Source organism: Pseudopipra pipra, chromosome 6, assembly GCF_036250125.1.
Source record: "Pseudopipra pipra isolate bDixPip1 chromosome 6, bDixPip1.hap1, whole genome shotgun sequence".
In the NCBI taxonomy this organism is placed as follows: Eukaryota; Metazoa; Chordata; class Aves; order Passeriformes; family Pipridae; genus Pseudopipra; species Pseudopipra pipra.
Genome location: NC_087554.1, coordinates 64,889,577 through 64,915,178, shown reverse-complemented (window position 1 = coordinate 64,915,178; position 25,602 = coordinate 64,889,577). Strand labels below are relative to the sequence as shown.

General features: G+C 53.1%; 2 protein-coding genes across 9 annotated transcripts in view; one reads left to right on the top strand and one right to left on the bottom strand.

Annotated features, from left to right (window-relative positions):
• Positions 1-1,707: 1,707 nt before the first annotated feature.
• KLHL28 (kelch like family member 28) lies at positions 1,708-16,444 on the bottom strand. 3 transcript variants are annotated; one of them, XM_064659721.1, is made up of 5 exons: positions 16,343-16,444; positions 12,220-13,118; positions 8,300-8,743; positions 6,723-6,931; positions 1,708-5,109 (listed from the first exon to the last, which is right to left on the bottom strand). In XM_064659721.1, exons 2-5 carry the CDS (start codon positions 13,116-13,118, stop codon positions 4,946-4,948), a joined length of 1,716 nt encoding a protein of 571 aa, XP_064515791.1. In that variant the 5' UTR covers positions 16,343-16,444; the 3' UTR covers positions 1,708-4,945. The 3 variants fall into 3 exon arrangements, with proteins under 3 accessions (XP_064515791.1, XP_064515793.1, XP_064515794.1); XM_064659723.1 differs by having other exon boundaries at positions 16,271-16,352; XM_064659724.1 differs by lacking the exons at positions 1,708-5,109; positions 6,723-6,931 and adding an exon at positions 6,997-7,470.
• A 295-nt stretch (positions 16,445-16,739) lies between these two features.
• The window catches only part of TOGARAM1 (TOG array regulator of axonemal microtubules 1), a 29,454-nt gene continuing 20,591 nt past the window's right edge, over positions 16,740-25,602 (top strand). For 4 of the 6 annotated variants that reach the window (XM_064659716.1, XM_064659713.1, XM_064659715.1 and 1 more), the window contains exons 1-3: positions 16,741-18,244; positions 24,366-24,522; positions 25,004-25,138. In XM_064659716.1, coding sequence (XP_064515786.1) covers positions 16,778-18,244; positions 24,366-24,522; positions 25,004-25,138 — 1,759 coding nt within the window. In that variant the 5' untranslated portion in view covers positions 16,741-16,777. Of the gene's footprint in view, positions 18,245-24,365; positions 24,523-25,003; positions 25,139-25,602 lie in introns of all 6 variants that reach the window. The other 2 variants (XM_064659714.1, XM_064659717.1) reach the window with 1 other exon arrangement.

The window sequence follows — 25,602 nt, the reverse complement described above, 5'->3', positions numbered from 1 at the left end:
TACACTCAAAGCCTCAGGTGCCCAAAGTGCCCCTGGAGCTTTGGGCTCTGCTGCACCTGCTGTGGGGGTCACAGAATTCCAGGCTGAACACCCCCAGCTCTTCCAGGTTCCAGCTTGTCCCTGCTCTGCTCACAGCCCTGTAAACCCTGGGAATCAATATGTTCCATGGATCCCAGTGGGATACCCACTCCCAGGCAGCTTCTCCCCTGGCTGGCACATTCCCTGGAACTGTGCTGATGGCAAGGACAGTGTGGTGCCTCCCTTGGGACACAGGGAGAGGGATTTAATGGCACTTCCCATTCTCTTGTGGTGGTCCCCTTGCTGCCCACAGCAGCTGAGCAGTCCAGGGTGTTTGCTCTAGTCCCCCCAGGAACCTTAAACCACACCTTTAACAGTGAAGAGAGGGATCTCTTGGCTCTGCTTTGTCCTTCAGGGCTGGGGGGCTCTGCCAGGCAAACCCAGGCCCACCTCAGAAGAAAATCCCTGCTGCATCCTAGTATTGGCAAAGGGCTGAGCAACCCCTCTGCAGGCTGGAGCTGTCAGAGCCAAACCATGGCCCCAGCTGTGCAGCTCTGAGCTCCTGGTGTTTGCACTCCCTCTCCACTTACACAGAGCTCTCAGCCTGCACTCAGCTCCAGCTCTCCAGTAACAGCACGGAGAGAAATATCATTTTCCTGCTTCAAAGCACACAGGGCTGGAATTCCTAATTGCACCACCTAAGAACACAACCTGCCAGACATGGAACTTGTTCTCTCCCCCGAAGAACTGAAGGGAAAGGCTGTTTCTGTTCTCCTTAAACAACCTTCTACTTGGTCTGAACAACTCGACTTGGCATGGGAAGGATTGTCCCTTTCCCCTTCCCCAGGCCCTGTGGTCCCTTCAGTCCCCAGCTCTAACATCCCAACACATCCTTTCCCAGAGAAGCTGTGGCTGCCCCTGGATCCCTGGAAGTGTCCAAGGCCAGGCTGGACAGGGCTTGGAGCAACCTGGGCTAGTGGAAGGTGTCCCTGCCCATTTGCATATTTTCATGAAAATATTCAAGTGTAGAATTCTAAAAACAACAAAAATAGCAATGACAAATACTCACAGAATCATGGAATGGTTTGGGTTGGGAAGGGACCTTAAAAAACACCCAGTTCCACCCCCTGCCACGGGCAGGGACACCTTCCACCAGCCCAAGTTGCTCCAACCTGGCCTTGGACACTTCCAGGGATCCAGGGGCAGCCACAGCTTCTCTGCCCAACCTGGGCCAGGGCCTCCCACCCTCCCAGCCAGGAATTCCTTCCCAATCTCCCATCTCTCCCTGCCCTCTGGCACTGGGAAGCCATTCCATGTCCTGTCCCTCCAGACCCTTGTAAACAGTCTCTCTCCATCTTTCCTGTAGCTCCTTCAGTACCTGGAAGGCCACAGTCAGGAACCTTGAAGCCTCTCTCCAGGCTGGACAATCCCAGCTCTCCCAGCCTTTCCTCAGCATGGGAATGTCTCATTCTGCAGAGCAACAATCCACCTTACAGTCAGTGTGCTCTGATCCTGTGAGTGCTGGAGCTTGTGGAAGTGCATTAATAGTAAATGAAAGCAGTGTGTGGGTAAAAAAAAAAAAAAGATATTTGATCACAAACTGCCTGGAAAAACAGGGGAGAAGGGCCAGGAAGCATGGAAGTGTGGCAGGGATGGAGGTGGGAGCTCCACGACCAACCATCAGACAAGTGAGTTTTTCCCCAGGTTTATTTACTAAATGGCTTCACATTCAATGAAATAGTTACAACAAATACTTACAGAGCACAAGAGCAACACCTTGGGAACTACCAAAGACCCCAAAACACCTCACAGTTCTTTTCCTGTGGGACTCAAATGCCACTTTTGTAAACAAGACCGAACTCGGGACGTTGCTGCTGGAGAAAAAGCAAAGAGATGCACAGGTAACACCACTCCACGGGCACAGACCACAGGGATCAGCTCTGACTCCAGGGCAAACCCTCGGGGCGAGGCCGAGTCCCAGCGGGTACATTATTCTCTGTACAGTTATTAAATCCTGCTAAAAATCCTTGGGTTTAAAATACAGCACAGCTCATAAGGCAAAAAAGCAGGAATTATCATCCAGTTCTCTGCATTTCAGGTCAAGAGGAAGAATTTAAGGCAAGTTGGGGCGTTTTGCATTGTTTCATACAGTGGACGGGGACTTACAGATGGGAACTTCATGGAAATAACACCTTACCCCCCAGAAAAAACCTGTCTGGAATGTGGACTGGACACATTTACCCCTCAAGAAATTCCAACTAGGCTTCCTGACAGGAAAGCATTCCTAGGAAGAGAGACTGTCAAGCAGCTTAAAGATGAGTATCTTAAAAAAAGCAGAAGTTCAGGAGCTGTTTGTGCACATATAAACTCACTGCAACCCGTTGTAAAGTGCTTTACAGATAAATGGAGAGAGTCAGAACTGGAACTGGATGATAATTTGGAGTTGTTGTGACATCTTAGTTGAAGGTCCTTAATTTTTAACCTGCAGACAGACATTCCCATGAGATTATTGATCTTTAAAAGCAGATTTACACTGATTGTTGTGTCTGATCCTCCTCTACCCAAAGCACTTCAGGGACAGGACAAGCAGCACCTGGATGGGAAATGGGGATGGCATGATTTTAAGGGACATGATTCCCTAAGAACTGCCCGTGGCAGAAGGTGGGATGAGATGGGCTTTAAGGTCCCTTCCAACCCAAACCACTCTGGGATTTAACAGTCCCACTGCCTGGGGAATGAGAATAAAACATTTGGCAGCTTTAAGTGCTTTGAATGCTGCCATTGAAAGATGTTTATACAAACAACCACCTGACCCATGGATTTTTTATTCTGGTCCATCCCTGGGAGTGTCCAAGGCCAGGTTGGAGCAACCTGGGCCAGTGGAAGGTGTTCCTGCCCATGGCAGGGGTGGCACTGGATGGGCTTTAAGGTCCCTCCAACCCAAACCATTCCAGGATTCCATGATTTCTTCTCCTCTCCACATACAAACATGCAAATACAGCCATTGCAGCTCCTCGTGTCCTACCAAGAGATGCCCTGGAATAACTAAATCAGGTTATTATTGCTATAACTGGAATCCTTAGTGGGTTAAATCAACAATTTCAGCATTTTCAATGCAGTTTACCTTATATACATTTTAAGTCCTGCTTAATTCTATCAAATCTGAAGCAGACCTGAAGGATTTCATAGTCTCTGCAAAAACCTGTTATTTAGGAGTAATGTTTTATGGTCAAACACTCTCCTTGACCAGTTCAATCTGAGTGTCCAGGATGGAAGAACAGGACCAGCACTGCTTCCCTGGCTGCAAGCAGCTCCACAGGAACTCAGGATAAATCCAGTGCACTCAACACCCCCCAGCTCAGCAGAATTATAAAGAAATGGCTTTTAAAGCAACTATTTCAAATATTATTGCACTGTCAAAAATAATACTACGTGGGCTTGAAAACCAAGGGGAAACAAACATTAATTTAACATGTTACAACAAAGGGAAAGGAACTCTGGAGGCAGAAAAACTCCTCAGTACCAGGCCTGGCAAAAGGCAGACAGAGAGCAACACAAATCCAAGGTAACCATGATCAGAGGACAACCCCAAATAGTCTAAATTAGCTAAAATTCGATTTTAATTCTATTTTAAATAAAGGTTCTAACTCACAGCGTTGGGTTCTATCCCTCTGCCCCAATTTTCACCGAGTTCTGGGCTGTCACACAGTGACACTGTGGTTGATCCCAGGGATGACTTCGGCCTCAGCAGGACCCGGGTCTGGGATGAGCCCTGGGCTTTGACCTCACTGCACTGGTGCTAAAGGCAAAAAACTGTGTGAAGAGCCTGAGCTGGGATCTCCCTGTTTGTGAGAATGGGAACAACAAACAGATGTGAAATAAAACCCCACTGCAGCACCCAGGGAGGAGCTCGCTGTGTGATCTGGGACAGCTCTCCAGGCACGGGGGATGGAGCAAAGAAGGAACTGGAACAACCCAAATGTGTCGTATGCACTGAAACCAGGAACAGCCCCCTTGCCAACCCCACATTTAGCACCATTTGTAGATGGGAACACTCTGAGGAAGCAGATCATACATTCTTTAAAAAAGGAGGGAACACGGACACGAGTGCGCTCGGGGGGAGGAGGGGACAGGCTGGGCTCTGGGGGTTGTTGTGCATCATGCTGGGAATGCTGCTGCTGGGATTTTTCCTTGCATTCCAACCAAAAACACGCAGCAAGATGAAGTCAGACCATCTAGCAGTCGTTTCTCCACAGAAAGAAAACGGGAGGGAAAGTTAAAAATGCAATTTCTCGCCATCAGACCCAAAAACGCCGAGAAGAGGCAAGAAACTTGCCCTGGAAATGTCCCTAAGGAGTTCCTAATGATTCTCCCAGCCCTCCTACCAGCGAGCAGGTAACAAAGGAGAGTGTACAGGCAACATCCTATGGCATTTATTATTTACAGACCTTGAGATACAGAAACAAGGCAGCCCTTGAGTTACTGGTCATAAAAAACCCATGAAGCACTGGCGCTTCCTCCGTGTGCAGCCACAGCCAGGCACCACTCAGCAAACCCTGCACTCACACACACACTCACACAGCTCTCACCCCAAGCACAGTAAACTTCATATTCCAGAGGAGGCAGGAGGAAGAGAGGAAAGCTCTAGAAAGGGTTAGATGGACAAGTTTCCAACCGGCTCCCAGGCGTGGACAGTGCTCCCTAAACCCCACTGCCGCGGACAGGGGGCCGGCTAAAGCCAGCTGGTGAAGCAGCTTTCCATCCCTTCGCTGCTGAAAGAACAAAGCCCAGTTATGGGAAGAAAACAAATCCTCATTTTAATCCCAACCTCGGCAGGTTCCTCAGCTGGCAGCTCCGGGCCCGCAGCACGGATGGTATCCAAGCAGCCCCGGCTCCGTCCCGGTGCGGTGGGCGGGTCCTGCCTCCATCAGAGCGCGGTGAGGCCGAAGTTGCAGCGGCAGTACATCATCCCCGCCGAGTCCAGCCACGTGTCCGACATGGGCTCGTACCTCTGCACCGTGTTCAGGTAGGAGGAGCCCGAGTGCCCCCCCACCACGTACAGGCAGTTATCGATCACCGCCGCCCCGACCCCTGCGGGGGAAACGCTGTCAGACACGGCTGGCATGGGACCTCTGCTGTCAGACAGGGCTGGCATGGGCACTTCTGCTCTGAGACAGGGCTGGCATGGGCACCTCTGCTGTCAGACAGGGCTGGCATGGGCACCTCTGCTCTGAGACAGGGCTGGCATGGGACCTCTGCTGTCAGACAGGGCTGGCATGGGCACTTCTGCTCTGAGACAGGGCTGGCATGGGCACCTCTGCTGTCAGACAGGGCTGGCATGGGCACCTCTGCTCTGAGACAGGGCTGGCATGGGCACCTCTGCTGTCAGACAGGGCTGGGACGGGCACCTCTGCTCTGAGACAGGGCTGGGACGGGCACCTCTGCTGTCAGACAGGGCTGGCATGGGCACCTCTGCTGTCAGACAGGGCTGGGACGGGCACCTCTGCTGTCAGACAGGGCTGGCATGGGCACCTCTGCTGTCAGACAGGGCTGGCATGGGCACCTCTGCTGTCAGACAGGGCTGGGACGGGCACCTCTGCTCTGAGACAGGGCTGGCATGGGCACCTCTGCTGTCAGACAGGGCTGGCATGGGCACCTCTGCTGTGAGACAGGGCTGGCATGGGCACCTCTGCTGTCAGACAGGGCTGGCATGGGCACCTCTGCTGTCAGACAGGGCTGGCATGGGCACCTCTGCTCTGAGACAGGGCTGGCATGGGCACCTCTGCTGTCAGACAGGGCTGGCATGGGCACCTCTGCTCTGAGACAGGGCTGGCATGGGACCTCTGCTGTCAGACAGGGCTGGCATGGGCACCTCTGCTGTCAGACAGGGCTGGGACGGGCACCTCTGCTCCTTGCTGCAACCACCCCCCCTCCACCTCAACAGCCTCCTGTCTGCAGTGTTCCTAAAGAAAATGGGTGTCAGGGAAGAGCCCTTTCTGCTCAGGTCAGACACCCCTTTTTTACTGCTCTCGTGCCCTTTCCTGTGATAAAACAATGTCCCACAACACCTTGGCAGGGAGGCAGAAGAGACTGGAGAATAGAATCATGGAATACCCTGAGGGGGAAGGGACCCACAAGAACCATCCAGTCCAAGCCCTGGCCTTGCCCAGACACCCCAACAATCCCACCCTGTCCCTCAGAGCATTGTCCAAACCCTCCTGGAGCTCTGGCAGCCTTGGGGCCGTGCCCACTGCCCTGGGGAGCTTGGGCAGTGCCAACCACCCTCTGGGGGAAGAACCTTTCCCTGAGATCCAACCTGACCCTGCCCTGGCACAGCTCCAGCCCTTCCCTGGGTCCTGTCCCTGTCACAGGGAGCAGAGATTGAGCTGCCCCTCGGGAGGAGCTGCAGCTGCACCCCTGAGTGTCCACATCAAACACAGCAGGACAGTGACCACAGAACTGCTGAAACAGCCTCAAAATCAATGCAAATGCAGTAAGCAGAACAGAAATATTACTCCATGTTATTTTTGCTACAGCTCAGTATTAATAAGCTGGATTTAGAGATAAATAAAGATTCTTTCCCAGAGCTAAGTGACCTTCACCCCCAGATGAAGTGCAGTGCTGTGCAGACTTTAACTGCAGGTTCTATCAGCTCAGACAGGTCACCCCTGACAGGACCCCCAAGTTCCCCCTGCATGTCCCACCTGTCCTGGGCTCCTTCATGGGCCGACACACCGTCCACTGGTTCTGGTGGGGGTCGTATCTCTCGATGCTGGACAGGTGGGACACCCCGTTGTGTCCCCCCACCACGAAGATGAAGCCCAGCATGACCCCCACGCCGAAGTTGATCCGCTTGTCAGCCATGGAGGCCACGGGCTCCCAGGAGTTCTTGCTCGGATCGTAGCGCTCCACGCTGCAGGGACAAACACAGCCTCTGTCACAGGCACAGTCCTGCCCAGCACAGCAACAGTGAAACACAAAGTGCTGGAGCTGATGGAAAATCCCCTGGTGCAGTTGCTTTGCAGCACCAACAGACCGTGTGTTACCACCTCAGAGGCACCAATCCTGTCCCAGGGTCCTTCCACAACCAAAGCAGGTGGAGGGGCCCAACAGGGCTGCCAAAAACCAGGTTTTTTAACATATTTTTGTAACATTTTCAGTCTAAGTTTGGACTCCATGATCTCAGAGGCCTTTTCCCACCTCAGTGATTCTGTGATGTTTCCCCCTGACACAGTGACTGCAGCTCAGCCTCTCTGATGTCCTCGTGCCACTGTCCTGGACCTTCAGGTCACACCCTGAAACCACCCAAGCTCCCCCAGAGGTGAAAGCTCTTTCCAGGATGTCTGGTGCTAATTTTTTTAAAAATCAACTCATGGAAAACTGAACACAATGCAGACCCAGAATGCATCTATTTGGGTAACACAGCAAATCAAAAACTTCCCTGAGGTTTGCCTGAAAATAACATTCAGAGAGGAAAGTAGAGAGTGTATTTATATTCCTCAGGAAAAGCAGTAAAGAGGCTGCTGGTCCAACACTGAGGGTAGTAGAGGGATTGAATGGAAATGAATTGTCATCATTATTAATTTTTGTGATCACTGGAGCTGTACAGATGGTCAGTCATTAACACACTAGTGGCACTGAGCTGTTCCCTGTCCAAGTGCAGCTCCAGGAGCACAACGGGGCAAAAAAAAGGGGGAGAGAAGATCAGCAGCAGCACAGAGTTGGGAGAAAAGGTGGTTAATTACCCAGCACTGAGCTTGGTTTAATGCCAGAGCTTGCAGGAGCCTGCATGGCAAGGTGTAGGATTCACTTCTTGAATAATTAATCCAAATTATTCACAGAATCACAGAATATCCTGAGCTGGAAGGGACCCACAAGGACCATCCAGTCCAACTCCTGACCCTGCACAGGCTCATCCCCAGGGGTCACACCCTGTGCCTGAAGGGATCATCCAAACCCTCCTGGAGCTCTGGCAGCCTTGGGGCCGTGCCCACTGCCCTGGGCAGCCTGGGTAGTGCCAACCACCCTCTGGGGGAAGGACCTCGTCCTGAGACCCAACCTGACCCTCCCTGGCACAGCTCCAGTCATGGCACTCGGTGCTCTGCTGTGGAGCACTGGGCACCTTCCGAAGGATTTCCAAGAGAACCCAAACCCAGGTTAGTTCAAACACACCTTCCCAGCTGAACCACGAGGCTGACACAGCAGAGGGGGGGTTTATGACGCCCCCAGGGTAGCGAGGATGGTTTAGGTGGAGCTGGCAGGGCTGCCCCGGCGCGGGTACCTGTTCATGTGCGCGGGCCCGTAGCCGCCGATGGCGTAGATCATCCCGTCCAGCACGGCCGCCGCGAAGCAGCTCCGCGTCTTCGTCATGGGGGCCACCAGCTGCCACTCCTTCACCTTGGGCAGGTACTTCTCCACCGTGCGCAGGTAGGACTGCCCGTCGTAGCCGCCCAGGGCGTAGAGCTCCCCGGCCAGCACCACCACGGCCAGCGTGCTGCGGCTCTCGAACATGCGCTCCAGCGAGCTCCACGTGTTGGTGTCGGGGTCCCAGCACTCCACCGAGCTCTCGTGCTTCCTGTAGCTGATGCCCTGGCACACGTGCGTGGCGATGCCGCCCACCACGTAGATCTTCTGCTCCAGGGCGCAGATCCCGAACTCGTAGCGCGGGATGCTCAGCGGGGCCAGGCCAATCCAGGAGTCGTTCTGCGGGAAGTACATCTCCATGCTGGAACGGGAACACAGGGACCACGTGAGGAAACCCAAACACATCATCCTGAAGAAGCACATCTCCATGCTGGAAAACAGGGATCATGTGAGGAAACCCAAATACATCATCCTGGAGAAGCACATCTCCATGCTGGAACGGGAACACAGGGATCACGTGAGGAAACCCAGCTAGATCATTCTAGGGAAGTACATCTCCATGCTGGAAAACAGGGATCATGTGAGAAAATCCAGCTAGACTGTCCTGGAGAAGTACATCTCCATGCTGGGACAGGAAAACAGGGATCATGTGGGAAAACCCAACTAGATTGTCCTGGGGGAAATACATCTCCATGCTGGGACAGGAAAACAGGGATCATGTGAGAAAATCTAATTGAAGTCATCCTGAGGGAAGTACATCTCCATGCTGGGATAGGAAAACAGGGATCAGGTGGGAAAACCTAATTGGAGTCATCCTGAGGGAAGTACATCTCCATGCTGGGAGAGGAAAACAGGGATCATTTGAGAAAATCCAACTAGACTGTCCTGGGGGAAATACATCTCCATGCTGGAAAACAGGGATCATGTGAGGAAACCTGACTAGATGATTCTGGAGAAGTACATCTCCATGCTGGAAAACGGGAATCACGTGAGAAAACCCAACTAGATCATTCTGGAGAAGTACATCTCCATGCTGGGACAGGAAAACAGGGATCAGGTGGGAAAACCCAACCAAAAACCCAGGGGACGAGAAGGGTAAGTTTAAAGAAAAAAAAGAACAGCCACCAAGATCAAAGAGAGAAGAGAAAATTAGAGAGGAGGAGCCACGTTCTATATTTATGCACAAACATGCACTTGGAAAGTATAATTTGCAGTTTTATAAACACATTTTACGTGCGCTCTATAATTTCAACAAAATGTCAGCGGAGAACAAAGCAATCTGAAAAATGTGTCTTTAAAATGCATTTCCTTCTAATTATACTCAGAACACGGTGGACTGAGCCTGCTCTATATAAAGTCTAGTCAATCCACCTAAATCGCTTAATTAATAAATGACTTCAATAATTAAGAGGCTCTCCAGTAGAGAGGAAATGTGAACCATCCAAGAGCAGGAGGTCCCTGGAGAGCTGACAGGCACCAAAAACCCAGGAACAGGAGCTGCTGGAACACCAGGCTGGTGTTAGAGAATGTAGACTAAATACATTCTCAGGAATTTTGTTATGAAGAAGCAAAAAAGAAATCAAAATAATCCAAATTACACTGCTAGGTAACACTGTTACAGTCGCTGAAGAGGCTGGGAGAGAAGCAGAGCTGAAGAATATCAGAGGACAAGTTTATTCACTCAAACAGATTTTTTTATGAAGCACAAAACCCCCCTTATTTTTTAAATCTATAAACCTAACATGTAGTTTAACGTTGGTCCCTATAAATTAACTGAAAAACCTTAGAAATTAAATAATTTTGACAACCTCTCTGAACACCGGGAAAAGGAACATACGGTTCTTCCCAGAGTTTTTAAGATTATATTCATATCAGCAAACGTGGAACTGTCATGGAAAAGATTATCTTGGAGTGAACATCCCAGAATCCAGCTGGGGAACCAGTTCAGGCAGTCCCTGAGCACAGGAACATTCATGGAGCTGATAAGGGCACTCAACATCAAAGCACTTTGTGTGTATGCACATATGTATATATACATATTTGTATAAATGGATATAAGCAGACACACAGACAGTTTAACTCCCAGTTCTGGAAATGTTAGTGCCGTGTTAAAGCAAACCCAGCCACACCAGTTTGGGGAAACAAAACTATTCTTCTCTCTGTTACAATCCTTCTGCTCCCATGATGAGCCTCAGGGGTCTCCCCAGTGATGGAACAGGAGGTTCCTTCTGGAATCCAGGGATGGGCACTTACCTGCTCCTGCCAGCACAGACAGGGCACCTACAGACTGAAATCAGGATTGTATCGTGATCAAGAACCCCTTCCCAGAATCCCTGAGGCTGGAAAAGCCCTCCCAGCCCATGGATCCCCCTGTGCCCACCTTGTCCCCCAGCCCAGAGCACTGAGTGCCACGGCCAGGCCTTCCTGGGACACCTCCAGGGCTGGGCACTCCAAACCTCCCTGGGCAGCCCCTGCCAAGGCCTCACCACCCTTTCCAGGAGGAAATTCCTCCTCCTGTCCCACCTGAGCCTCCCCTGGCACAGCTGGAGGCCGTTCCCTCTCCTCCTGTCCCTTGTTCCCTGGGAGCAGAGCCCGACCCCCCCCGGCTCCCCCCTCCTGTCAGGGAGTTGTGAGACCAGAAGGTCCCCCTTGAGCCTCCTTTTCTTCTCCTTTGCTCTCCTCTGAATAAGTCTGTTTAAATTCCAAGGATTTTTGAGTTATCAGGAAGCATATTAAGTTAATTTTTGTGATTTTTTTGAATAATAATAAATCAGGGGAAAATCACGTAAAATGAAAATACCTGAAACGATAAAGAAGCAAGACACAAACTTCAGTTACCCATGTTATTAACTCAATTAACAGAATGAAAATGATTCCACAGCTATGTGTGTTGGCACAAGCAAAACCCTGCAGCACTTCAGGTTACTCATGAAATACAAAAGCATTTTGAATTGTGCTTGTGCTTGTTAAAAAAAAAAACAACCCTGCTTAAGAGTTCTTATGAAGGAAAGCAGCAACTACACCCTGCAAATATGGGGGGACTTGAAGGTCTTTTCCAGCCTTGATTACTCTGAAATCACAGCTGTGTGAGTGTGTTACACAAGGAGTGTCTTACCCTGACCTGGGGTGATCCCAGTCACACATGGCCACCACCCCCTTGGCCACTCCTTACCCTTCCAGGCAGGCAAAGAGCCCTGGGGTGATCCCAGACACCATGGCCACCCCTGCCTGTATCCATTCCTTACCCTTCCAGGCAGACAAAGAGCCCTGGGGTGATCCCAGACACCATGGCCATTCCTGCCTGTATCCATTCCTTACCCTTCCAGGCAGGCAAAGAGCCCTGGGGTGATCCCAGACACCATGGCCATTCCTGCCTGTATCCATTCCTTACCCTTCCAGGCAGGCAAAGAGCCCTGGGGTGATCCCAGACACCATGGCCATTCCTGCCTGTATCCATTCCTTACCCTTCCAGGCAGGCAAAGAGCCCTGGGGTGATCCCAGACACCATGGCCATTCCTGCCTGTATCCATTCCTCACCCTTCCAGGCAAGCAAAGAGCCCTGGGGCGATCACAACCTCCATGGCCATCCCTCCCTGTATCCCTTCCTTACCTCTCCAGGCAGACAAAGAGCCCTGGGGTGACCCCAACCACCATGGCCACCCCTGCCTGTATCCACGTGGCCATTCTTTACCCTTCCAGGCAGGCGAAGAGCCCTGGGGTGATCCCAGACCCCATGGCCACCCCTCCCTGCATCCCTTCCTTACCTCTCCAGGCAGGTGAAGAGCCCTGGGGTGATCCCAGCCCCCATGGCCACCCCTCCCTGCATCCCTTCCTTACCTCTCCAGGCAGGCGAAGAGCCCGGCCTTGCCCCCCACGGCACAGAGCACTTTGGGGGCGCAGCGGGGCCGCGTCATCAGCATGGTCTGGTGGGACAGTCTGTGCTCGGGCATGAAGTGGTACTTGAGGGCCTCGTTGAGCAGGTGCTTGCAGGTGTGGTCGTCCCGGATGAGGTGGTTGGCCTCGTAGAGGCGCGTGAGGAACTTGACGCTGAGCAGGGGCAGGCGCACGCAGTGCAGCAGCTGCGCCAGGTGCTTCTGGCGCTCCTGCACGTCGTACTTGATCCAGGACTCCAGCGCGTAGAACACGCTCTCCTCCGTCACCACGTTGAGGCAGTCGTTGGACACGATCTCGTCCAGCTCGGCGTGCGTGAGCTCCAGGAACTCCTCGGTCTGGCACACGTCCTCGAAGTTCTGGCAGATGTACTTGTTGGCCGCCAGGTACAGGTCGTGGCAGCCGTAGGTCTCGGCGAAGCGCGAGATGCCGATGCAGTTGCCGGGGTCCAGCTGGCTCTCCAGGAAGGCGCAGCACTCCTTGACCACCAGCTTCACCTGGAGCAGGTTGGCGGCGGGCAGCAGCGACTCCACGGTGTCCTGGGAGATGAAGACGGTGCCGGTGTAGGCGTACTCCACGATGGCCTGCAGCGCCGCCTCGGCCACGCACTGGAACTCCACCTCGGCGTTCTCCTTCTCCGACAGGTTCCCGGTGAACATGGCCTTGAAGTAGGGGCTGATGCTGGCCAGCACCACCTTGTGGGCGTGGATCTTGGCGTCGCCCACGCGCAGCACGACGTCGCACAGCTCGCGGTGCTGCCGCAGCACGTTGAGGCCCTGCAGCAGCTGCTCCGAGTGCAGCGGGGTCAGCTTGGCCAGCAGGTACGGCGGGGACGACGGGTCCATCTGAGCGGGACACAGGGATGGTCACTGCGGCTCCACCCCACACACGTGTGCCACACGTAACATTGAACAAGCACTGCCATCTCTGCTGTTATCTGACCAGGTTTATTGATCCCCAGCTCACCTTTCCAACCCTCAAGTGCAATGCTGTTTCATGTGAGTTAAATCAGGACCTTAACAGCCTGTGCCAGATCCATCTCCACATCAAAAACACAACTCAACCATCACTTTTTTTCGTTATGGAGTGAAATGCCTGTTATCTGATGCATGGACCACGTGACAGGATTCTACTGGGGCAGCCTCAGGTTCGGGTACCACAATATCAGAGGGATCTAAAGCTGCTGGAGGGTGTCCAAAGGAGGGACATGAGGACGTGAAGAGCCTGGAGGGGCCATTCAAGGAGCAGCTGAGGGCACTTGGGTTGTTCAGCTGGAGAACAGGAGACTGAGAGCAGAGCTCAGCGAGGGCTGCAGCTCCTCCCAAGGGGCAGCTCAATCTCTGCTCCCTGTGACCAGGGACAGGACCCAGGGAATGGCCTGGAATTGTGCCAGGGCAGGGTCAGGTTGGATCTCAGGACAAGGTTCTTCCCCCAGAGGGTGGTTGGCACTGCCCAGGCTCCCCAGGGCAGTGGGCACGGCCCCAAGGCTGCCAGAGCTCCAGGAGGGTTTGGACAATGCTCTGAGGGACAGGGGGGGATTGCTGGGGTGCCCTGGGCAGGGCCAGGGGTTGGACTGGATGGTCCTTGGGGGTCCTCTCCAGCTCAGGACATTCCATGACTCTACATCAGGGATTTGAGAGAACTGAACAGTGACTAAAATAAAAATAAAGAGATAACTGAAGAATAGAACTGGCTTATTTTAGACCAAGTTTTAAAAGTTCTAAAACTCCTTTGTGCAGCCCAACTCCTGCCTACTCAGTGCTCCTGGGGAGCAGCCCAGCCCTGCTGTGCCCCCCTCTCCCTCTCCTCTGTGGCAGGGCCCTCCCTCTCAGGGCCCAGCTCTCCATTCCCATTCCATGCCTTCCCTCTGCAAACCAGCCCCACAGAGCCAGGGGGGCAGGAAAAGCAGGAGCAGAGGCTCCTGTGCTCTGGATGCATGGAGCTCAGGAGAGCCTCACCTCACCTCACCTCACCTCATGGCTTTCACTGCCACAACATCCCTGTGGAGTGGCAGAGACCAGAGCTGGGGAACGCTGGGAGCTGGGCCTGCCTCCTCCATCAGGAGACAACGGTGGGAGCTGCTGAGGAGCTTCCCAGAGCTTCTGAGGGAGCAGGACTCAGGTGGACACCCTGGAGTTACCAGCACTTCACCCCCTCCCAGCCCTGAGAGCCACCCACACTCCCACCATCACCAGGGGTGCAGAGGGAAGGGTCCTGCTCCCCCCCACAGCTCCACTAAACCCTCCTTCCCAAAGGTTCCACTGGAAGCACTTGGATACCTGCTCTAATTGCAGCAGCACTGCAATTCCAAGGTGCTGCCCACCACTTTGTTCAGCCCCATCCCTGCACAGAGGTGGAGGGGGGGATGTGTCAGCTCCTGGACCACGAGAAACAGCCCCACTGTTCCCCCCCAGCCCTCACTGAACAGCTGATTTCATGGTAATTCAATAAATGATCTCCCAGCTCTCACTCCTTCATCTCAACAATAAGTTCATCATTTTTAGAGCTCCTTAACTGACACCTCCCTTGCAGGGAGCCCACTTAGAAGTGCTTCATCTGAAAGAACAAAAGGGGTTGCCAAGGTTTAAATGCAGAGTATGAAGCACTGACAGGGACGTGAAGGATCACAGGTAGGGAGGGAAACCTCCTACCCATGGAAAGATACAGAAGCTCTCCTATTATAGTGCTACAGTAGAAAAAAATAACTGAAAGGAAGTATTTTAAGCACAGCTGTAAAAGGCATGATAATATACAAAGTTTTCCTTATCAGGGTTTTACAGCACAAATTGGAAAAATTAAAAAAAAAAATGCTGTTCAGCAGCCAAAACACTTTATTTCCCCTTTGTGTCTGTGCTCTGGTCAAGACTTGATTGCACAAACACAGACACGTGGCAGGGAAAAGGAATGGTCACAGCTCAGCTTTATAACTATACAATTATAACTAACTATATTTAAGTCTCTCTACAGCAATTGAAGTTTTTGTAGCACCCTGGTAGAACCTCTCACACCCCCTGCACACCTACACCACAGTCTGCTGGTATTTATTCCACTGCTCAGCAGGAACCAGCAGCTGGAACACGACCCAGCCCTGGACTGTACCCCAGCACAGGGGTTTGTGCTCCCAGCTCACATCAGTGGCCACCCCGGGGCTCTGGGCTGTCAGATTCTCCCAGGTTGGGCTTAAAACTCATCCTGAACAGCAAGTTATTGGAAATAAGGAGGTTACCCGGCAGAGCTGGCTCACTGAGGGATCTGACTGCCAAAACGCAGCGTGTGTGCAGAGCAGGAACCAGCAGGGAGAGCTCCGGGCACTTCTGTGCCCCGAGGGGGAATTTCAGTGCCTGCCAAGCCCCGATTTAGAGCCCGGAATTCGCGGGGCAGCAAAGCCACTGGGCTGGTTCTGGGAGTCCCGAGACAGCACAAACCCCAACCACACCCTGAGAGCCGGGCTGGGTTCGGGTCCGACACCCCGCACGCAAAAAGGGCAAGAAAACAGAAATACAAACAGAGAGCGCCCTGCTGACGGAATTGACGCTCTCCGTGTGTTCGTGCTTAGCGCTGGTGCCCAAATCCAAGCCAGCCTGCGCCGGGGCTGAGGGAGCCGGGCTGGGACAGTGCCCGCAGGGAGGACGGGGCTGGGAGCACCTATGGAAGGTGTCGCCCACGGCAGCGGGTGGAACGGGACGGGATTCAAGCCCCTTCCAACCCGAACCATTCCGGGATTCCATGAAAACACCACCGGCTCTTGTGCCCTCATCCCTGCCCCTTATCCCCGACAGCGCCAGACTGGACCAGGAGCAACCTGTGGAAGGTGTCCCTGAACACGGCAGGGGGTGGAACGGGACGAGATTTATGTCCCTTCCGACCCAAACCCTTCCGGGATTGCCGGGCTCCGCCGCTGCCGGCTCACACGGGGGTCTCCCCAGGGCGGGTCCCCCGAGCACCCGAGCCCGCTCCCGCTGCACCCCGCGCCAGGAGGCGGCGCTGCCCGCTGTACCGCGGCTCTCCCGGTGCTCTATCCCGGTGCTCTATCCCAGTGCTTTGTCCCGGTGCTCTATCCCGGTCCCACCTGTCCCGGTGCCGGCCCGGCCCGGCCGCAGCGCCGCTCGCTCCGCTCCTCACCGCCCGCGACGTCACTTCCGCCCAGCCCGCCCCGCCAATCAGCGCCCGGGACGCCGCTCACACCCACCCCTGCCCCTTCCCGGCCGGGATCACCTGCACCGCGCGCGGGGGGGATGCATTACTGGTTCGCTTCCTCCCCGCTCCCTAGCGGTGCCCTGTCCTCGTCGCTCCCTCAGAACCGCTTTGCGCTCCATCATCGGTGCAGTCGCGCCCCGTTTCACCCTCCGCGACGTGAGGAGACGGCGCGGAGATATGTGCGTGTCCCCCCCCCCGGGTGGCCGCGGCGTGGTGTGCGCCGCGTCGGCGCGGTGCGCGGCGCCCCCTGGCGACGGCGGCGTTGCCGGGCGGGGCCTGAGGGGCCCCATGGCCGCGGGCCGGGGACATGGGCGAGCCCGGCGGGCACGGGCCGGGACACGGACCGGGACACGGGCCGGGACACGGGCCGGCATCGGCACCGGCATCCAGCGCACACGGACCGCGGGGCCGCGGCCGCGCTTGGGAGCGCGGCGCCCCCGCTGAGGAGGCTCCGGGCACGGAGCCCCCCGGCCCCGCTGAGGAGGGTGCGGAGCCCCCCGACCCGCGTGAGGGCTCGGGGCACACGGAGCCCCCCGGCCCCGCTCGGGAGGGCCCCGGCACGGTGCCGCTCCACCCGCGGGGGGATGCGAAGGACACGGAGCCCCCCGGCCCGGCGCCGCCCGGCCCGCAGGAGGGCTCGGGGCACGCGGAGCCCCCCGGCCCCGCGCGGGGCGAGCCGGGCTCGGAGCCGCTCGACCCGCAGCAGGACGGGGATGACTCGCCCCCGCCCGGCCGTGCGGAGCTGCCGCTGGTGCCCGCCGAGCTCCGCGCGCGGCTGCTGGACCCCCGGGACTACCGGCGGCGCGCCCAGGCGGTGGAGCAGCTGCGGCGGGCGCTGGAGGGCTGCAGCCCGGCCGCGCTGAGCGCCGCGCCCGCCGCCGCCCTGCGCGGGCTCATCGCGCTGCTGGACGCGCTGCTGCGCGACCCCAACTTCGCGGTGGCGCGGGGCGCGCTGGAGGCCACGCGGCTGCTGGCGCTGCGGCTCGGCCGGAGGGTGCCCGCCGTGCTCGCCCCGCTGGTGGCCGCGGCCGCGCGGGCGCTCGGGGACGCGCAGCCCGCGATGCGCCGGGACAGCGCCCGGCTGCTGCTGCGCCTCATGGGCGCCGCGGGGCCGCGGGCCGTGCTGCGGCTGCTGCTGCAGGAGCGGCTGCTGCGCCACCGCAGCGCCCGGCTCCGCGAGGAGCTGCTCAACACGTGCACGGCCGCGCTGCTCACCTACCCCGGCGAGCAGCTGGACCTGCCGCAGCTGGCGGCCGCGCTGGCGCCCGCGCTGCTGGACGCGAAGCGCAGGGTCCGGCACGCCGCGCTGGAGGCGCTGGCGGCGCTGGCCGCGGCCATGGGCGCCGGCGGGACACAGGCGCTCTTCAGCGCCGTGGGCGCCCTGGAGCTGCGGGCGGGCGGCGCGGGGGCCGTGCGGGCCGTGCGGGCGCGGCTGGCCAGGGAGGCACTGCCCAGGCTGGGCGAGCAGGGATTCGTGGAGTACGGGCTGCCCCTGCCCTCCGCCGGGCACTGCCGCGGGCGCTGCCAGCCCCCCGGCGCCGACACCGAGTGGCTGCTGATGGGCAGCAGGACGCAGAGCGCTCGCTGCGGGTGCCCCGGCGGGGAGGATGCGCCGCACGGCCCCGGCTCCAAGTGTGCCGAGCAAGGGATGAGCCCCAGGAGAGTCCTGAGCGCCGGGAGAGGGAAGAACAAGCTGCCGTGGGAATCCGAGCTGGCTGGAGACGGGGAAGGTGGCTCGGGAGTCAGGATGCCGTTCCCGAAGGGTGTGGAGCAGGTATGTAGCTCCCTGGCATCCTTCATCCTAAGGCATTTCCAAGGGGAGGTTGGAAAGTTGTCAGAGGCTTGTTAAGTGGCAGCTATTTGGGAGGGATGGCTGGTGTTTTATGTGCAAGGATTTGTACCCTCACATCGGTCTGGGAGGGCAAGTTGGGGAATTCCTTGTGTCAGATTTAACCAAACAACTTATCACTTAATAAACATAATTTTTGATGTTACTGGGCTCCCCGAGGCACTTCTTAGGCCTGACCATAGTGACATGTGTGTGGCATGTCAGCAGTGACAGGTGAACCCCAGGGAATGAGCACAAGAGTGGGGAAAACGCAGCCTTTGTTTGTATATTTGTGTTTGAGAGCACCTGCCTGACTGCTGAGAGTGTCCTGAAGCTGTCTGGGGGAGAACTGACCCACTCCTTCAGCTCAGGCTCTGAAGGCAGAGCTCTGGAGTGGGGCTGAGCCAGGGCTCTTTGACTGCCCTGGGATAAACCTGGAGGCTCCAAATGCCTGGGTGGCTCTTGCTGCTCAGGCTGATCTCACTAGGAAAAATGTAGGTCAGGCTGGAGCAGCAATTCTGACTGAGTTTTGATTTTATCACTTACCCAGTCAGCAGCTGGAAAGGGAAGGAATTTCTGGAATATTGTCCAGGTCGTTTTGCCTTTGGCAGTGGTGCTGTGACACGTGTTTTGGATACAACCCCCACGTGTGGTATCGGTGTGTGGTGGGTTTTCCGTGGTGTTTGGGGTTTTTATAAGTGGACACGTTTGATTTATCATGTCTCAACCTCCTGTGATTGAGCTGAAGCAAAGAGATCCCAGAAAATCAAAGGCTGTGCAGAGGAGATTCCTCCTGCCACGTTTACGCAGTGAGAATTTAATTCCCAGTTGCTTGGTAACTTGTTGCTGTGCTGGATGAGGTCATGGACAGTGAGTGCTCCTCTGCAGCCAGGCTGTTGGGAAACTCAGAGCATAAATAAATGTGAGTTCATGTTTCTGTACTGTAAAACCCCAAAGTTCATGTCTAGACCTGAATGCAGACGTGCTCATCCCTTCCTTGGTGTCTGTGTTACCTTTAACTCAGGCCCCTAAAGAGATCTGTGTCTTTTTGAGTTGATGAATCAGGCAGCTGAGTTCCTCTGGGATACCTACAGACTCTGGACACCAAGATACGTAGGAAACACCTCCAGAGCAAGAAGGGTTTTCTTTTTGAAGCAGTTTTGCAGTATTGACTAAGACAGCTTGTAGAAATATCAGTTGCCAGTGCTCTCCAGGCAGGTTGGGCTGAGCCCTGTGCTGCTGCTCTGTGTGGTTTTCTGAACACAAAGCAAGTTAATACAGGCACCAAAGCCTGGCTGGAGCTTGGAATGGGGGAAGGTGCTCTGGAGATGGTCCTTTTCTAAAAGGAATTAACCTTTTGTGCACGTGGTTGTGTTTATCCCTGTAAAGTGGGAGGAGTGCCCGAGGTTTCCAACCCTGGAGAGAGGGAGAGAAAGCAGTTCACTTCTGGATTCTGTTTTGTTGATATTCAGAGTGCATTTAGAGATGGTGTCAGTCATAGAATCATGGAGTGTTTGGGTTGGAAGGGATCTTAAAGATCACATTTCAAACCCCTGCCATGGGCAGGGACACCTTCCACTAGCCCAGGTTGCTCCAAGCCCCATCCAGCCTGTCCTTGGACACTTCCAGGGATCCAGGGGCAGCCACAGCTTCTCTGGGCAACCTGTGCCAGGGCCTCCCCACCCTCACAGGGAAGATTTCCTTCCCAAGAATTTCCCATCCTTGGGACAGCCCTTCTGAACTGAGGTTGCCATGAGCTGTATAAATAAAGCTCCTGTGCTGGGGGCATCCAGAAATCAGTGTGTGTGTGGGAAGGCAGCCCTGGATCTCCCCTTAACTCCCTCCAGTGAGGTAAATTCATTTATCATGCATGGAATTCTGGTATTTGACTTGACATTTAAAATATTAATTATTAATTCAGACATTCCTTTGAAATGAATTTGCTTAAAAATTAACTTCTGGAGTCATTCTGTGGCTGAAGGGATGCATGGAAGGAGCTTAATGTTTAAAGCAGTTTTCCTGCCAGGATTTTTAGGGTCATGTTACACAGTGGCTGTCCAAGGCCATGTCTAGACTTTCCTGATCAGATAAGATGTGAAGTAAAACATGTGTAAGTTAATGTGTACTAAAAATAAAAGGTAGATAAAGCACAGTGACTCCAAGGGCTTGGCAGCTTCTCCAGAGAGTTGTGGATTCTCCATCCCTGAAAGTGTCCAAGGCCAGGTTGGACGGGGCTTGGATCAGCCTGGGATAGTGGAGGTGTCCCTGCCCATGGCAGGGGGAGGGATGAGGTGGGCTTTGAGGTCCTTCCAACCCAAAGCATTCCATGATTCTGTCAGTGCTGGTTAATTGGGTTCTTGACGAAACATTTCTCAAGTAGCTGAACTCAGCCTGCTGTGACCAAACCTCCTGGTTCTCCAGTGGTTTCCCAGCCTTGCCATCCATGAGGGGTCACACTAGTGAGTCCAGGAATGCTGCAAGCAGTCCCAGATTCCCTTTTGAGCTCTCATCTTCTCTGACTCTGTAACGTGAAGGACAAGGTGGTTACCCCAGAATGAGCTAACAGAGTTCTCACTGACCTATTGGTAGCTGAGCCTTCCTGTGTTTTCCTTGGAAATTCAGTGTGCTATATGGAAAACACCATGCCTAGGGATTATTGTGGGGCAAGAGTTACCCCCTGTGAAACACAGACCATGCATCTGCTGTTGGAGGTGCCTTTTGGTACCCAAAGGTTCCCTTTTGGGGGAAACAAGAGCACTTGAACATCTCTCCGATGTTTCCAGCCCTGTCACAAAGTACTTGTGACCTCTGTGATCTCCCATAACTGCAGTGTTGGGCAGCACTGTGGAATTCTCCTGATTTCCATCCTGATCCCATAACAGAGAACCTCAGAGCTGGGCTTTGTGGGGACCTCAGTGGGTGTGCAAGTGTGAAATCAGATTTATGGAACAGCAGCTCTCTGTTTTAGCAAGGATCAGAGGCACACAGAGTCAGTGGGATGAGGCTGCCTGTTCTTGGGAACCTGGGGTGGCACTGGCACGGGAGCTCTGGCCTTTCTGGAGGCTGCAGGAGTATTTTGGGGAGATACCATTCTGTATTTGTGTACTGTAGGTCTTTTCCCTGGGAGCCTGTGGTTGATGCTGCTGGGTGTTGGATCAGGAGAACCTTTTGTCTGGCTGGGTCTGGAACAGCTGGGATAGTGGAAGGTGTCCCTGCCCATGGCAGGGGTGGAACTGGGTGATGTTTAAGGTCCATTCCACCCAAACCATCCTGTGATTCCATGATGGGTCACTCTCAAGTGCTTTGGTAACCAAGTTAATAATTCCTTTGGTGGATGGATTCCAATATTGCCTGACAGTGGTGGTACTGGTGGAATCTATAGGAACCCTTCTGAGAAATCCCTTTGCTGGGATCTGTCATCTACTCCCCTGGAACATCTGGCAGCTTTGGGTTTGCCTTTACTTCCCACTGTCCTCAAGCCCATGTTTAGCAAATTAGTAATGCTGTAATTATAATTTGTGCACAGGGAAGCAGAATTTTTATCCCTGTAGCTGGGACTGGAACAGCTGAGTGGAGCTGTACAATAATGGCAGTGTTTTACTTTACTCCTTCTGCATAAATTGCTTTGTCCATGTGGAAAAACGGGGCCTAAGTTTGTCGTGCACCAGCTACTGAGGAGAAAATTAACTCCATCCCAGCTGAAACCAGGCCACAGGAACTCATACAAGTGACATTCAGTTGTGGACTGGAAGCTCTGTGGCTGGGAAATGCTGTTTGCTGATCCCGGGGGCAGGAATGCCGAGGTTTCATCTCTTTTATCCCGACCCGGATAACCCGGGACAAACCCCTTCTCCGTGTTCCTGCTGCTCTTTGTCCCCCTGTGTGAGGGCCCCCGGGGTCCCTCAGGGCCTGCTTGCTGGGGAGGCCCCATCAGTTTTCCCCCACCGTGCTGTGCTTTAAGCACTTGTCCTGAAATACTTCAGTGAGAGTCTAATCCCTGCAGGCCGATTAAGCAGCTTTAGCCCCGGCTCTCAGGGAGGAGATTTCATGGGGAGTTCTGAGCTTTGGGGCATTTTGGTGGCTTTGCTGAGGGTGCCTCAGGCTGGAGACTTGGACCCGACCCCCACCCGAGCCTGGGAAATGCCAACAGGAAATCACAGCGTGGTTTTGGAGGGGAGGATAAAATTGTGGCCGTTTTTGTTAACCACAGACCCCCTCCCAGGCCCAGGGAAGGGTTTCCCCCAAGAACCAGTGCCCACATAGCTGTGGACCTTGGAGCTCAGCTGCCTCTGGGAACTGCTTGGCTTTTAAAGCACTGAATGGAAAACCAGGCTTCACTTATTTATTTACTGCCAACAGGTACCTCATGTGACTTCATTTTCCATTTTTAATGGGAACAGTCTCAGGAGAATTAGGAATATGTAATTAAAAAGTTTGAATTATGAGGTTTATTTTTTTTCCTTGTTGGCAGGATATGGGGGTGGAATTTCTCTAGGCTTGAGTGTGTATCTTGTGTCTCTTCTTTACTTGGAAAGGACCCAAAGGTTTTGTTCAAACTTCATTATTTAACTGCTTATTTAATATTGTCTATATTCCATAACCAATCCTATTTCTCTGTGCGATAGATTAAATATTATAAGGACTTTAAACCAATTAGTGTGTGCTCGTGGTTGTGGTTCTCCTCCCAAGTTTGAAGTTCTGTGCTTTCCTTTGTGATATTTTCGTGAAACCCCATTACAACATTAATTAAACCCTTTAAAGACACTAAACCAGAGCATTTGGCTGCTGTTTGTCTGACCCAGACACGTAACTTGGAGGACAATCTGTGGAGTCACCCCGAGGTTTCTCCTGGAGCAGGGAGGGTTTGGCAGAGCTGGGAGCTGTTCTGGGGGCCTCTCACTGCCCAAAACAACTTGGATTGGGTGGGCCAGGCTGTGGGTTGGGGAGATCATGGAATTATGGAGAACTGCACTTTGATATTCCGAGAGCTTCTGTGAAGCTCCCAGTCAGAGGATCCCATTTGTGTGGTGAACTGAGACGTTCAGTGAAATGAAAAATAACATTTTTTATAAATCAATGTATTATGTAGGTGTTAGATTACAAATGCCCCATTCACACAGCAGGATGTGAATAAAGGGGTTTTCAGGCTGAACATGGTGCTTTTCTTTCCAATGCTGAATAAATATTTCCATTTCTGCTCAGACTTCTCCTTGTGCAGCCTCGTCTGTAAAGGGGAGAGCGGAGGAAATGCAGCCTGGAGATGATGTAAATCACTGATTTCACTAATTAAATCAGGAACCTTCATTTAAAGCATGATCTTTGCTTTGCTAAATACTGCTGTTACTGAGATTTTCCCCTAACCTTTGCCCAGTTCTCAGTACAAGCTCCTGATATCCCCAGCTCCAGCTTTTTGACTAAACCTGAAGTTTGCACAGCTCAAGTAGCTGTTCTGTTCTGGGATTTTGTTGTCTATTTAAACACTCCCACATCTAATGGACATAATTCAAAATGTCAAAATTTATGTTAAAAAAAGGTAAAAAAAACCCAAAAACCCTCAAAATTTAATTTTTTTAAATTTAATTTTTAAGATGTAATTTTTAAGATTTAATTTTTGAGATTTAATTCTTAAGATGTAATTCTTAAGATGTAATTCTTAAAGTGTAATTCTTAAAGTGTAATTCTTAAAGTGTAATTCTTAAAGTGTAATTCTTAAAGTGTAATTCTTAAAGTGTAATTCTTAAAGTGTAATTCTTAAAGTGTAATTCTTAAAGTGTAATTCTTAAAGTGTAATTCTTAAAATTTAATTCTTAAAATAGTACAATTCTCGACCATTTTATTTTGCTGTTTTTTTTCCCCCTCAATGTGTGCATAGTGCTAACCTGTATTATTTTAAGACCTGGAAAACGACTGAAATGCTTTCTAATGCTTCAAATATTTGAATATCTGGGAGAAGACAACCTTTACCAGGATGTTTTGCACTTCTCAATGCTGTCTGTGCCCCTGCTGCTTGCCCAGGGCAGGGAAATGTGCTTTCCTTTACACACAGCTTGTTCTCCTCTTGCCACAGTTCTCTGCATCCAGTGATTTCCTTCACTCCCCGAAGCTCCAGCCCTCCCAAGGAGTCCCAGCCAGCCAGGAGTTATTTTTCAGTAGAAAAAGAGCTTCCAGGACTTTATTGCAGAGCGGTGTGGAAGTGAACTCTGGGAGTTCTGCCGTTTGTGCTGGTGAGTGTGAGCAGGGCAGGGTTCACAGAACCCTCACACAACAGACACATTTTGGTGCTTCAGGAGCCAAAAGGCTCCTCAAGAGCTGGGCAAGACCAGACCTGATTTGTTCTCTCCCCGTGGCCCTTTGTGAGCAGCCCTGAGGCCTTGCCAAGTCTGCTCCCTCGCTGTGTTTGGGGGTTTTAGGTGTTTATTCCCCTTTATTGTCACATGCTCAAAGAGGGGATTGTTCCGGGGTTTCTTCTGCCCCCTACAATTCCCTGTTGGAGCAGGGCCCTGGAGGAACAGCCAGTCCTTTCCCTTTTTCCCTCTGAGCTGTATTAGGGGGTTGCTTAGAGACTCTGGAATTAAGTACTCTCAGTGTATTTGGATTCTACACTCAGAGCAGCACAGAGTCCTAATTCACCAGGAAATGTTGTTGTGCATTCTTTGCTGAACACCACGTGTTTCTGAGCCAGTCATTTGTGTTTGCTCTTGGAAGGTGCTATGGGCTCTCACCAGCCCCAAATTTCAGGGAAGTGTGGGACACTTGGATACCCACAGGCACGTGGGAAGAGTGGCAGTGTGGACTCGGAGTTACAGCTTTTGGGATTGAACAACTGTCAGCAGGACAAAGGTATGTGGGTTGTGACAGTGTCCTAAGTCAGTGCATGGCACTCTGCAATTACCTCTGGATTTCTTTGCTGCTCTAAGAAACAACAAATGTTACTGAAAGGCTTTCCAGTCCCTGGTCAGACATATTTGTGCCTCTTCCTGTGTATTTTCATTAGTGGTTAATTTACAGCTCCCACCTTTGATATTTGACTCTATCAGGGTGTTACAGCACCACCTTTTCTGTAAGAGAATCAGAACTGTGTTTGACCTACTTGTGTCATCCTTTTATTTTAAATATAGTGCTCCAAAACAAGCCTGAGAAATAGTTTAAGGCTTAAACTCACATTTGGAGGGGCAATGCAAAGTGCAAAATGAAGGTACCTGATTTGCCTGCTTGGGTAAAACCTTCAGGCTTTGACAGTCTAGATGGTGTATTACTGCATTGCAAATTATTATTATTTAATTTTAGTATTATTTAATTTTAAA

What these genes read in the sequence shown, in the direction of transcription:
- KLHL28 (XM_064659721.1), bottom strand. Translation starts at nt 13,118, where the DNA reads ATGGACCCGTCGTCCCCGCCGTACCTGCTGGCCAAGCTGACCCCGCTG. An exon ending in CTCTTCGCCTGCCTGGAGAG is followed by an intron (nt 8,744 to 12,219) that starts GTAAGGAAGGGA and finishes TTCCCGTTCCAG; the next exon opens with CATGGAGATGTACTTCCCGC. An exon ending in CATGAAGGAGCCCAGGACAG is followed by an intron (nt 5,110 to 6,722) that starts GTGGGACATGCA and finishes TTTCCCCCGCAG; the next exon opens with GGGTCGGGGCGGCGGTGATC.